At 45.1% G+C, this 12,456-nt stretch overlaps 4 protein-coding genes across 4 annotated transcripts; 3 read left to right on the forward strand and 1 right to left on the reverse strand.

Moving 5' to 3' along the window:
• Nucleotides 1–1,735: 1,735 nt before the first annotated feature.
• On the reverse strand, nt 1,736–3,678 carry K441DRAFT_700847 (acetyl-CoA synthetase-like protein). Its single transcript, XM_067653288.1, has 4 exons — nt 3,533–3,678; nt 2,907–3,479; nt 2,211–2,840; nt 1,736–2,155 (listed from the first exon to the last, which is right to left on the reverse strand). The coding sequence occupies exons 1-4, from the start codon at nt 3,623–3,625 to the stop codon at nt 1,823–1,825; spliced, it is 1,629 nt and encodes a 542-aa protein (XP_067497433.1). The 5' UTR covers nt 3,626–3,678; the 3' UTR covers nt 1,736–1,822.
• Nucleotides 3,679–5,351: 1,673 nt separating this feature from the next.
• Nucleotides 5,352–6,444, forward strand: K441DRAFT_669855 (uncharacterized protein). Its single transcript, XM_067650188.1, has 2 exons — nt 5,352–6,248; nt 6,311–6,444. The coding sequence occupies exon 1, from the start codon at nt 5,386–5,388 to the stop codon at nt 6,055–6,057; it is 672 nt and encodes a 223-aa protein (XP_067497434.1). The 5' UTR covers nt 5,352–5,385; the 3' UTR covers nt 6,058–6,248; nt 6,311–6,444.
• A 136-nt stretch (nt 6,445–6,580) lies between these two features.
• On the forward strand, nt 6,581–7,325 carry K441DRAFT_622010 (uncharacterized protein; the record flags this gene model as incomplete). Its single annotated transcript, XM_067645992.1, has 2 exons — nt 6,581–7,218; nt 7,269–7,325. Coding segments are annotated over exons 1-2 (546 nt in total), but the record flags the coding sequence as incomplete, so codon positions are not given.
• A 512-nt stretch (nt 7,326–7,837) lies between these two features.
• Nucleotides 7,838–9,232, forward strand: K441DRAFT_647495 (uncharacterized protein; the record flags this gene model as incomplete). Its single annotated transcript, XM_067646860.1, has 3 exons — nt 7,838–8,317; nt 8,369–8,640; nt 8,695–9,232. Coding segments are annotated over exons 1-3 (1,254 nt in total), but the record flags the coding sequence as incomplete, so codon positions are not given.
• Nucleotides 9,233–12,456: the final 3,224 nt, after the last annotated feature.

Here is a 12,456-nt window from a genome sequence, read left to right on the forward strand (position 1 = left end):
ATATGGCCAATTAGACAGCATGGATTAAGTACGGTTCCTTAGTGTTATATGCACGGGCCATACATTATTGATACTGTAGTACCCTAACGGGAAGATGTATAAATTTAGGACACCAAGGATTAAAGACTATGATTATTTTGTTTTAATTACCTCTAACTTTCGATGCAATTGTATACCATGGCACCCAGCTATCTACAGATGTGGGTGTTCCGAACGCTGTAAATCTATTCCCGAGAGCAGGGTTTCAAATCAATCAACGAGATTTCAATATTGAATTGAATTAATTGCCAAGACTCAATCAATTCAACCAACTGAGAGTTCGTTGGCTTGGCAACCCAATCAATCTGGAGGCCCTGATTGAATTGATTTAGTTAATAAATAATAAAGTTTTTGATATTATATAGATATATTATATACTAGAGTTAACAAGTCATGATGCCCTAAACCTTATTTTTCTTGATCTCCCTCACAAAAAAAAGTTTACCCGAGTGTTTACACCGCCACATCGCCGCCAGAGTCTCAGCAGGTAAGGAGAGCTCTATCACCACTATGGTTTCCAACGCGTCAGATAATGACCATACGGCGATTGGCTTGCACGAGCAGGTTACCCTAAGGACATTCAATGTACCAATCCGATTGCATATTGGCAAGCCGGGGTGAAGGAGACCCTATCCACGACTCGCTCGCATGGCTCTCGATTTGACCAATGTCGTCAGACCCAACGCATATCTAGCCTCACGGGCTTGCTCCTCACTGCCAATCGCGCACGACTACAATCTGATATAATTGGAGCCTCAATGGCGGTAGGATCATGGGATAAGGAAGGCGTAATTGATATGGTAGATGGGCAGCTGAAGCGGCCGTAGAAAGGAAAGGCATAGATGCGGCAGGAAGGCAAGTCAGCACCACCATGTCAAGACTCGCGATAGCTGCTGACTCCTTTACCAGTTGAATTCAGTTGAAATGGTTGCCAAGATCTCAATATTGAGTCAACCGATTCAACCAACTGAGCTCTCTTTACAAAGCTTTCAATTCAACCGATTCAAGGCCTCAGTTGAGTTGAGTTGAGTTGATTGATTTGCAACCCTGCTTGAGAGTTCGTTCACGATCCCAACTCACAAACCTCAGAATCCATTCTAGAAATATATATATACAGCAAACGAGGCAAAAAGAAGAGTATAGAATGTACAACAGCAGGTATTCGCTCAAGGTCACCCACCGAACTACTAATCCACCAGTAGATAGCTTAAATATGCCGGAGCGGACGGGACGGCTTGCTTCCTATCTCCTATGATCGTACATGCCAGGATGACTTTCAGGCACGATACTTATTGCAAAAGCCTTTGTGACACAATTTTGAGTCATAATCAACTTTCCGTAATCAATGACTTCCAGGTGGAACACCCGACGAGGCCACGGTGATAAGACGGATTACATGTACCTGCGTCTTCCAAGTATTCGAGTATTCGACCAATCTTGGGTGTTCTAAGTTATTTATAGTGACATCCATGTGGCGGGAAGCACCCACTTTTCGTAAGTAGATCTTGCAGCCCGAATGGCAGTTACAGTTAGTCTCCGTGGAGTTCATGGTGCTCTGGTGGCAGCCTTACCCAGTTTGGCTCCAACTAGAGAGTTCTAGCCTTCTTTGCAAGCAGGGCCAATATCGGGCAAGGTGTCTGAATGTTAATCCAAGAAACTAAAACTCCGTGTAGAGAAAAAGCAGAATACTCCTCAAGCAGCACTAAAAAATAATATATTGTGGACCTTTGGGGTGATGTGCGCATCGTATAAGCACTTCAGGGTATGCTGTCTTTACGCCATTTCACAGCTTTGCGCCAACCTCCCTTTTAGCTTGTTCGCGCAATATACGCTTCAATATCTTCCCACTCGGTGCCTTCGGTATTACATCAACGAACTTTACGCCTCCGTCCAATCTTTTATACTTCGCCAAGCGTTGCGCAATATAACTCCTTACATCACCTTCGGAGAGCCCTTGGTCTTCAGGCTTGGGTACAATATATGCGCGGGGGAGCTCCGACCCACGATTGGGAGAATGTATGCCGACTACTGCTGCGTCAATGATTTTTGGGTGGTCGAGTAGCAAGCCTTCGATTTCCGCTGGTGCCACTTGGAAGCCACGGACTTTGATGAGCTCCTACCCTTTCGTCAGCGAGTCCACTAATACGTTAATACAATCCAGAATAATATACCTTCTTCCGATCAACGATGTACCAGAGTTTAGTCCTATTGTCACAATAGAGTATATCGCCTGTATGAAAGAAGCCGTCTTCATCGAAGTCTCGCGCGTTGGCCTCCGGGTTGTCAAGGTAACCCCTAATCACCCCAGGGCCCCGTACGCATAACTCTCCTCTAACATCATATGCAGTGATTTCCCTGCCTTCATCATCTACAAGTTTAACATCAATATTGGGAACGAAACGGCCCACACTCCCTGTATCGTCGTTCTCCGGGTAGTAAAACAAGCTAGCAAGACAACTCGTCTCAGTCATCGCCCAGATCTGCGTAAACGGCGTCGCGGGATCAAGCAATTCCTGGAAACGCGCTTGCATGATCTTGTCGAGAGGAGCGCCACCTGTTGAAGCGGCTTTCACAGAACTGAGAGCCTTGATTTTGTTTGGATTGGGCGACATGACTATTGAAACGACGATTGGCGGAACGAGCAGGAGATCGGTGATTTTGTACTTCTCTATATTTTCGAGGAAGGTGTCGACTTCAAATCGACGCATGATGTAGTTCGCATGACCGGATCTGAGGGCGCTTGTGTGAGTCGAGGGCGCCGTGGCTGCGTGAAACATTGGCAGAGTTACAAGTCTAGAAAGCTAAAATTTGCCAAGTCAACATATTGTAGAATGGAGGTAGCTCCAGACGCATCCCTTGAGACATACCTCATATGGCCTTGGCCGATGCTCAAAAACTGTAGTGTGCTGGGCTACGAGGTTGTAGTGGGAGAGCATGGCGGGCTTAGGCAGCCCTGTAGTTCCGCTCGAAAATAATAGCATGGCAGTCGTGTTCTTCGATGTTTCGAGGTTGTCGAACCTAACCCATTCCTGCTCTCCATGATTCAGCAGCGTCTTCCATGATGCGAACCCAATGGGAAGAGGCTGGTTGGCGGTATCGAGTATTAGAATATGGGATTTTGGAATCCTGAGTTCTCGAGCAACATCGCTAATAGTGCCTACAATCTCGGGTTCTGATACGATGAAACAGGCTTTCGAACTTTTGACATGGTGCTTAAGCTCGAAAGAAGTGTAGGAGGGGTTTGTCCCAGTGAAGATTCCTCCCGCACCAATAATTCCTAGAACAACGATGGGATAGTAAATATTATTGAAAGAATGCAAGCACACGCAATCGCCTGCTTGAAACCCTGCTCTTCTAAAACCAGCAACAAGTTTGCGGATAAGCGCCCATGCTTGAGCGGCAGATATGGACTGTGATTGATCCGCCGCGTTTATAAAAACCTTTGGTATGAATGATAAGTTATTGGGTATTCATGCTCGTTGAAGATACCTACAGGCTTGTTGATGTCAAAAGTAGGATTGTCACACATCCATGAGAGGATATCTTTTGCAGGAACCGGTATATGTTCTTGGGCAAGAAATGGCATGATGAGGAACACGAAATGGTAGTAAGATCACAGAATTTCTAGTAGTAGAAGATGCGAACCACGAAGCAAAAACAGAGGTTTATATGGAAGTTGAAAACACTGGGGCTTACGCTAATCTCATCAATGCTGATCCCTACCATAGCTTACCAACCAATGATGATTCGGGTCGATAAGAACCAACCAATTAGATTAGTTGAATTCGATGTCCGTACTCAGGAATCTGGGCAACGGCCAGGGCTTAAGGTGGGGTTTTTTGGCACTCTGATTCGGCCGAACGTTATACTAAATAGGCTAAACAAGGTCTATATCGATTCTGGCACGATTGGAAGGCATAGTAGTGGTGTAATCGCGTTATTTTGATTCTGTTGTTCGCGCACGGACCACCTACCTCGAGGACCCAATCGTTAAGGGATACCACCACATCTCACATTGTAGAAATTAGGGTAGGATAACTTCGTAACATGACGGTGAGACTTTCCTAGTGGTTGTCTAAGAAAATCGAGCTGGGGTGAGCAGACGTTTCACGGATACACCTTGTGCACGCTTTTCTACCCTACTAAAAAATAATTTTATTTAAAAATATAATAATTAATATATATAGCTATTATTACGACCTAGTCTAGATTAGCCTAGACTGGACTAAGCGGTGCCGAGCTGGACTAAGCGGGGCCGGACTAGACCAAGAGGGGCCGGCTCGGCTAACGGGGCCGGAGCCAACTCTAAAAGCTTCTTAAAAGGAAGGCCCACTTAGAAGTTAGAGGAGGTAGCGGTTCGTAGATAAATAAGGCCGCTACTAGTTACACACCCCCTAATTACTGCGCGTACACCCCCCCAATTAATACGCGCACATTCCCCACTAAACAGGCTTAGATCCTTCCTCTTTAGGTTCGAACGTCACGTGTGTTTAACTTATGCATCTGCATCGCAAAAATCAAAACTTTTAAAATGCAACTTCTGTGACTATACCACCACAATCAAGTCTTAATTTTAACTATAGTACAACTTGTAGAGTTCAAATTAGAGCTGGAATGCGCCAAAGGACCCCTTAGTAAAGTCGTGCTGAAAGGGCAAGGCCCCACGACCGCTGTGAAATATTGCCGCTAACACTTGGCCAGCCATCTGCAGAGGCATCTTAACTCCCACCACTATTCTTACCACCTGTAATACCACCTTCAGCGGAGGTGGGTTAAGAGCCATGGTAGATGTAGGGAAAAGGTTGCAAATGCGAGGTGTTAATTTAGGTATGGGCGCGTGGTATTGTTTTCGCGATTTGCGTGTAAACAAGTCAAATATACGTGACGTTCTAACCTAAAGAGGAAGGATTTAAGCCTGTTTAGTAGGGGTATGCACGTATTAATTGGGGTGTACGCGCAGTAATTAGGGGGTATGTAACTAGTAGCGGCCATAAATAATTAAGATATCCCCCTAATCTAGAATAGAGTAGTTTAAACCCTGTTATTAAATCCTTTTTAACAGCTATATAATAAGTTTAATTTTAATTAAAAAAGTACTTTTAGCAATTCTTTATTATATAAAGTTATGATTTCAACATTTGATAATATATATTTGATTTTTTATAAGAAAATCATTAAGTTGTAGATAGTATAAAACGTGTAGTTTAGTGGTTTTTGGTGAGAAAATGCACGCACGAGGCTTATGCGATGGAGCCGCTCGTATCCATTAATTAGCGTGCAACTTTCTCTCCGGCAGTTCGGATACGTGTAACTATCAATCGCTTATTCACTTCAAACTTCAGAGAGATGGCCTCGCCGCAGCAGCTGCAGTCTCTCAGCGAGGCTAATACCGCCTCCCTAACACGTATCCTTAATCGCCTCTTCTCCGCCTTCGACCCACACTCGATCCACATCACAAATTTGACAGCCCATGGCATGACAGTCATCTACGCCAATGGCACCCGAGAAACCTACCTCCTGAACTCCAAACGAGAGATACCATTTGACCCACCTCTCAAGTCCCTGGACGAGGCACAGGAGCGCATCAATGCTATGGCAGCCGACGAGATAGTCGGTTCGGCCGGGCGAAGTGATATTACAATTAAGGAGCACAGATGGCCGCAAGGCGCAACAAATCGGACCATCGTGGGCTTCGGAGCATTGATGATAGTATGCATATTTATACGGGGCATGTTCGCGCCTGGAAGTGCATATTACGAAACTTTGGGGCTAGATCCGAATGCCGACGCGGCGAAGTGGTGCTACAGAATATTATCCTTCCTCTCCATAGGAACCTTGGTCACACACATTCTCGAAGCAAGCATCATACTCGCGCCCAAATTGCACAAATACAATGTGCCGTTTGGTTCTGGGCTGTGGTGGAAGTGGTATTTGGGTCACATTGTAGGAGGTATAACATCAGCATGGACATTGGATGAAATTGTGAAAGAAGAGGAGAAAAAGCGGAAGAGGGCATAAAGAACCAGAGGTCATATTCTGTTTGGTAGCTGAGTATACTTATCAGAATAATTGGACACGATTCATTTAGTCAGTACCACGCAAATGGGCAGACTTCTGATAACATACCGGATCTCAGGTCCGCAGTATTACCAGAACTACGCTGTGATGGAGTCCCAAATATACTTTTATGCGCAAAACTGAAGGAGCCAGTAAGCAATAACTTAATACCTCACTCATAGATGATAAACGCCGCCTACCTAATTCATGCTAGTATCTTAATACTCACCCGGGAGGGTGTCTCAGCCTACTTCAACAACTCACCTTCGAGATTTATCATTGGATAATTTCGTTTATAGTGCCCCAAATTGATAGGATATAGTTATATATTTGGGATTTGCTCCTCTGCGTCTGGCATTTTGCGCAACTGCGCCGACCGCCAATGGCTTACCGCCGGCTCTGAAACATACCCTGTCTCTAAACAGAGCACTGGTGGCATGCTATAAGCTTCGAACTTCCAATTCTTTCCCCATAAATGTTCCCTGATTTTATCTCAGTTGACCCTGGCTTGAAACGTCTCCATTTACCGTACCTCAACCCTGTATTCACTTCCCAATACTAACTTTTAGTTTACTATTTGCAAGCTCCGTATAATGCTCCAGAGCCTATACCCCCAACAGCGTATTACCAAAAATGCTAAAACTCCACCTAAAGCAACGTGCTTCCTCGCCTTTGCCTAAACGCGTTAGAGTTACTGGTCCTACAAGGACCAGTAACTCTCTGAGCTCCAAACCCATAAAATCAAAAAATTCAAGTCTAGCAAATGCATCTACAAGAAACGTCCCTGAAAGCGACCTCATCCCGCCAGCGGCTACGGTGACTAGCCATACGAGCACGGCCCTTCATACCAGTATACAATGGTCGACCGAGGATGACGAGACTCTGATGAGCGCACGGGCTTCGGGACTCAGCTGGCAGCCTATTGCCTCCAAATACTTCCCCTCGAAGACCGCTAACGCTTGTCGAAAACGGCATGAGAGGCTAATGGATCGCCGTAACAACGAGGATTGGGAAGGTGGAAAACTTGAGCTCCTTGCCAACGAGTACATGAATGTACGCCGGGAGATGTGGAGTATCCTGACGTCGCGACTGGGAGAAAAATGGACCATGGTAGAAGCCAAGGTAAACTCCTTGTCTTTCCCGCAAGTTGACAATTGCTAAGATCCTCCCAGTGCATGGAACAGGGACTCAAAAATCTCCAACAAGCTCACCGTTCTGCGCAAAGGAAGAATCGAATCGATTACAAGCAGGATAGCAGAATCAGAGTGTCCGATACTGAGCATAACGAAGGCCATTCGCTCCAGCACGGTGGGTCAGACATTCAATCTATGCTGTCGACTACTCCAACAGTCCCATCTCAGCTTTGCCCAAAAAATCAATCTGCTCTAGGTAAAAGTTCGCCATCCGTGCCAGACGTATTGAGCACCCAATCGCTTTCACTAATTCCCGAGTATCCCATGGACAATGTATCGGAGAGTAGTGCAGAGGATTTGACACTTATGAAATCCCGGCCACTTCCCCCCGACTCCTCCAAGCCTCGTAAGGCGACGCTAGCGATTGACTTATCGGAAGCCCCTTCTCAGAACGAGGGAGGCCTAGTCCCCTCTCCTCTAGAGAACCTTTCTGGTGCATCTTCTGGCCGTGTCAACCACCATGAGCGGCGGCAAGGCTCAGCACCCATCGTTGTGCTCCCTGAGCTCTCTTCTTCGTCTCCTCGTATCTTCTCCGACAGCTATAACACAGAATACAGCAGCACCTATGACGAGACACCTTATATGGAATCTCCGTCCTCTGAATCTACGAACACTTATGACTGTGACACGATTGTACCCCCAATCTTAGGATTTGCTAAGCAAAAGTTAATTAAGAACATCATGATTGAACTTCACTCGCTACTTGGATGGAATACGGGATTCCGAACTAGGGGCGGCAGCGCCGACACTTCCGGATCTCATTGTGCTGGCGGTTCAAATGCTAGTGCATCTTCAGAACGCAGTTCGAATTTAAAGCGAAAGCGAAACAATGAGCGAGATAGCAATTCACAGCCTCCAGAAGACGATCGCAACAACCGGCCCAGCAAGCTACCGAAGCTTGGGCCATCTAGCCCTCATGACAACCTGTCTTTGAGATTCGCTTGTCCGTATTTCAAACGGAATCCTGGTAGGCATAGGAAAAGTAGGACTTGCGCTGGGCCAGGTTGGGCATCGGTACACCGAGTAAAGTAAGTTAATCCTGCCGCAATGGTGGCGAAAGATATTGACGTTCTTATAAGGGAGCATCTTTACCGACGTCACGCCCTGCCAATTCATTGTGCAAGGTGCTGTTTGACCTTCAAAAGTGAAGCAGAGCTGAAGGAGCACTATCGATCTCCAAATACCTGTGATATGCGTGATGACGAGCCTCCAGAGGGGTTTGATAACGAGCAGGAGAAGAAGCTGAGATCCAGGAAGAGATCCACACATACTCAGACAGAAGAAGAGATGTGGAAAGAGATGTATCGGACACTATTCCCCAATGACGATGAGGCGACATTCCCATCTCCATGTAAACGTTCATGCTCGTATCAGCAAGTTCTGCAATGCACTAACTTAGTCATAGATTATGACGACCGTGACGATGTTAGTTGGATGCGCCACCGATCCGATGAATTCAGTCGCTACGAGGATTACCTTAATCGTGAGCTTCCACGCCGCATCCGAAGCGAGGTCGAACTTGCAGTTCAAAAAGCTTCTGAGCCACTTGGGGTTCTCATCAAAAGACAACTCCCAGAGATCGTGCGCAACTGCCAAACAAAATTATTCCAAGCTTATCATCAGTCCCTTGATAGCGAGCAATCATCCCTTCCAACAAAACAGCAGGCTCAGGATAACCCTAACCAAGCCAATTGTTTTAAATCGCCTACAGTCCTCCCCAACAACCAACTAGCTCCATTTTTTGTTCCTCCGCCAAGTTCGGGCGATAATCGGGCGATGGCCTTTGGAACGGTCACAGATTTTTCGGTTCAATATCGACCACAACACCAAAACAACCTAACTAACTCCGAGTATGGCTCTCGTACAAGCAACTTGAATGGCAACTTTAGTCTCCCACCTCTGGATCTCTTCGATAACAACAGCAGCTATGGCAGCAGCAATGCAAACGTCGCATCTAACGCCATCGCCAGCCTTGTGAACTATGAGGTTATACCTGAAGAGCTTGATATCCCAGCTATATTAGATGGTGCATTGTCTGGTGTTACAGCTCCGTTCGAGAGGGCTGTGAACGACTCATATACTGACCACGACTGGAACTATTCGAATTCGTAATGAGCAACCCTACAACGGATTCTCTTCTCCAAACAATCTCGCACATTTAATTCAAAATTGAAGCAAGGCCAGTCAATTATACGCACTGTTTCCGCATGTGCTATCGGGATCTACGACATGCGAAATAAGAATACTTAGTGCCGGCATGTTCATGAATTTAATGAGTCTTTGCTATGGCATTATCAACCCTGTTTACAAGACGACTGTCAAAATGTAGGATATAAGTTGCTTGATTCTTCTATTTAATACAGGAGCCCTCCCTTTAGGGCCCACAATGGGTTGGGTAATCACCCTAAATTACCCCAACGTGTGGGTAAACGGGTTGGGTAAGGGTTAGGAGTAGGCCTATTTTATTTACTCTACCCAAACGGGTAGGGTATTTTGGGTTAGGTATTTTGGGTTATTTTAAGTGTACGATTTTTCATATACCCACTCCGTGATTGGATAGGGAGTAAGGTAGTATCAACGATGCGATAACTTATAATAGCTTTCACTAGTTATTTACTACTAAATTATCATTTTGGCAAATTTTAGTATTCAAATCGATTATAATCTAAAGAGCAGTTAAAGTCCCGTTACCTGCCTTACCTACGTTATATATTAGCTTTACTTTATAAAATTAAGGAATTTTATAAAAATAGAGGTTGATTCCATTAAATTTATATAATATACAGTGTATCTATATAATAGTATAATATTTAGGCAGACTTCAGGGGTTTAATACGTATAGTATAATCTTAATTCTATTCAGTAGACCTCTTACTCTATAAAGTAGGGCTAATATATATACACGTTAAATCAACAGAGTTAGACGATATTTAATAATTAATGATTATTTAATATTTTCGGACAGACAAGTCAATAAGGAGAACTCTGTCGATTGATCTATGAAGGAAAGAGACTATATATATAGGGTACGTGGTATGAAGGCTGACGACGATACTGACAACGATTTGTAATTGTCTCTTCATTGGCACTCCGTCGTTACATTGGCACTAAGTCGATAATAGGTGATAGAAACATGGTAAGCTTCTTATAGATACGCCCCTGGACACTATATATCCGAGACCGTTACGTCTCTATAGTAGTAGAAACCCTTATTAAATTAAAGAGACTGCGAGTAATAGAAGATACCTTCTATCACCGTCTTTTACTATTCTAATATAGACGGAAATCCCTTTGCTTTTACCGTGTAGTCGGTTACCGAGCGTGCTTTGGGGGATATTATAGATCTTTGCAAGCGTATCTAATCGACTTAACCTTGCTAGGTATAAGATCTGTAGCCGCTAATTGACGCACATCCTCGCGCTGATCCATAGTAATTAACGTGGTGTTGAATTATCGTGTGTTGAAAATGTTGGTGGCCGAGTAATCAAGGCCCGAGCTTATATTTGTTTGGTTCTTTAGATATCAAAGAGCAATATTGGAAGTACACTTACCTAAATTTTGAAAACTCTATTCTAGCGTCGTGCGCCCGAGTCTAGTGGAGGCTTCATCAATATTCAACGATTTTCCCGCTTTATTTTAGATCTCACACTACATCGATGCCTGCCTCTAGTTCGGCTGGGCGAGATTGACTCGTTCTTTTGATCGCTGTCGCCCCTGGAGCAATTTACCCTCCTATTTTAAATGAATTGGGCGGTTTCCATCCAATTGAATAGCAGAGTTTCAGAGCGCTTCATGTAGTGTTGCGCCACATCAATAAGCCACGTTCTTGGTGCCTTGGGTACTTTAGCTGAAGCTGACTGAATCTTCATAAGTACGAGCCTTGTGACTTTCACACTCATACTTAAGTAGATGCAAGTTTGACCTAGGCAGGGGAAAATGTTAGTCTTTCTTATTATATCAGCACTTTTTCCTCTACGTGTTTATTCACAAACCTCCAACTCAGTCGCCTCTGACTCTGGCTACCTTCAGCAACGCGGTTGTGTCAAGAGCTGCCTATGGGGCGATATAGCAAATGGAGATCTTAGTATCAACCTTGGCTGCACAGCACCATGGGTAAATGAGTGCTATTGTCGCGCAGATCAAGCGCCTGTTGCATCTTCCTTCCTGTCGAAATGTGTCAGCTCTGTCTGCTTAGGATCAGCTTCCGTCGATGTCAGTCTTGCGCTATCTGTCTACGATCAATATTGCGCGACAGCAATGGGCACACCTGCGCAGGCGCGAGCCACAACCACAATCGATCCAAGCTCTCCTATAGTTACTGTGATGATCATTTCCACTGTTACTAGTAGTGCTGGTACTATGATTCCAACGACCGCCAGTAGTAAGTGGCCGTACATCTTGTTCGCATGGGCCATGGTGGGCTGCACCATCTTCGCAGTGCGTCATCCTGCTTTACTCTTTTCTCCCCTGAAGATTTCATTTTGATCTATCACATAGCATGACCTAACTTCTTTCTCGATTAGGTCCCAGTTCTACTGTTCCGACCGATGATCACCGGCAAACCATAACCCTCCATTCAACCACTACCGTCCGAAATCCCTTGAGTACTGGTAACAAATCGAGTGAAGGCGGCGTTGGAGATGGGCTCACCAGGTCTGACAAGATCGCGTTAGGAATAGGATTGGGTATCGGAATTCCTTCTGCATTGGCGGCAATCATTACTTGTTTTATCCAAATGTCGCATAGACGACTGTAGTACCTAATCAAGAGTCTGTAACAGTGTTCAGTAATTGAAATTCGAGCCCGCTAGGAATACTTCATGGTAACGTACTCTATAATTCTGAATGTTCCCTTGACAAACCCCACATGCTATATTACTTATTTCTTGTGCGTCAGAGAATTATCCTAAAGTAATTTGGGCTATGTGGAAATACCCTACCGCGGGGAGCTCACCTGGAATCCCCGGATTCCATTAGAATGTCCGTGCATTTGCGTCGCGCCGCGAACTCCCTCTAGTTTCCCCTTAATTCTATAAAACTGTTTAAAGTTCCCAAGTCTTACCTGACGGCAAACGCAGCAGCAGCTTGGCTACCTAAAACGCAGCGCCGTAGCAAGGTTAGCGACTGAGTCGGAACTAGGTGCAGCGCCTCCGGAAGGCTAGCATAGC

This window comes from Cenococcum geophilum, assembly GCF_001692895.1.
Source record: "Cenococcum geophilum 1.58 unplaced genomic scaffold K441scaffold_77, whole genome shotgun sequence".
Taxonomy (NCBI): Eukaryota; Fungi; Ascomycota; class Dothideomycetes; order Gloniales; family Gloniaceae; genus Cenococcum; species Cenococcum geophilum.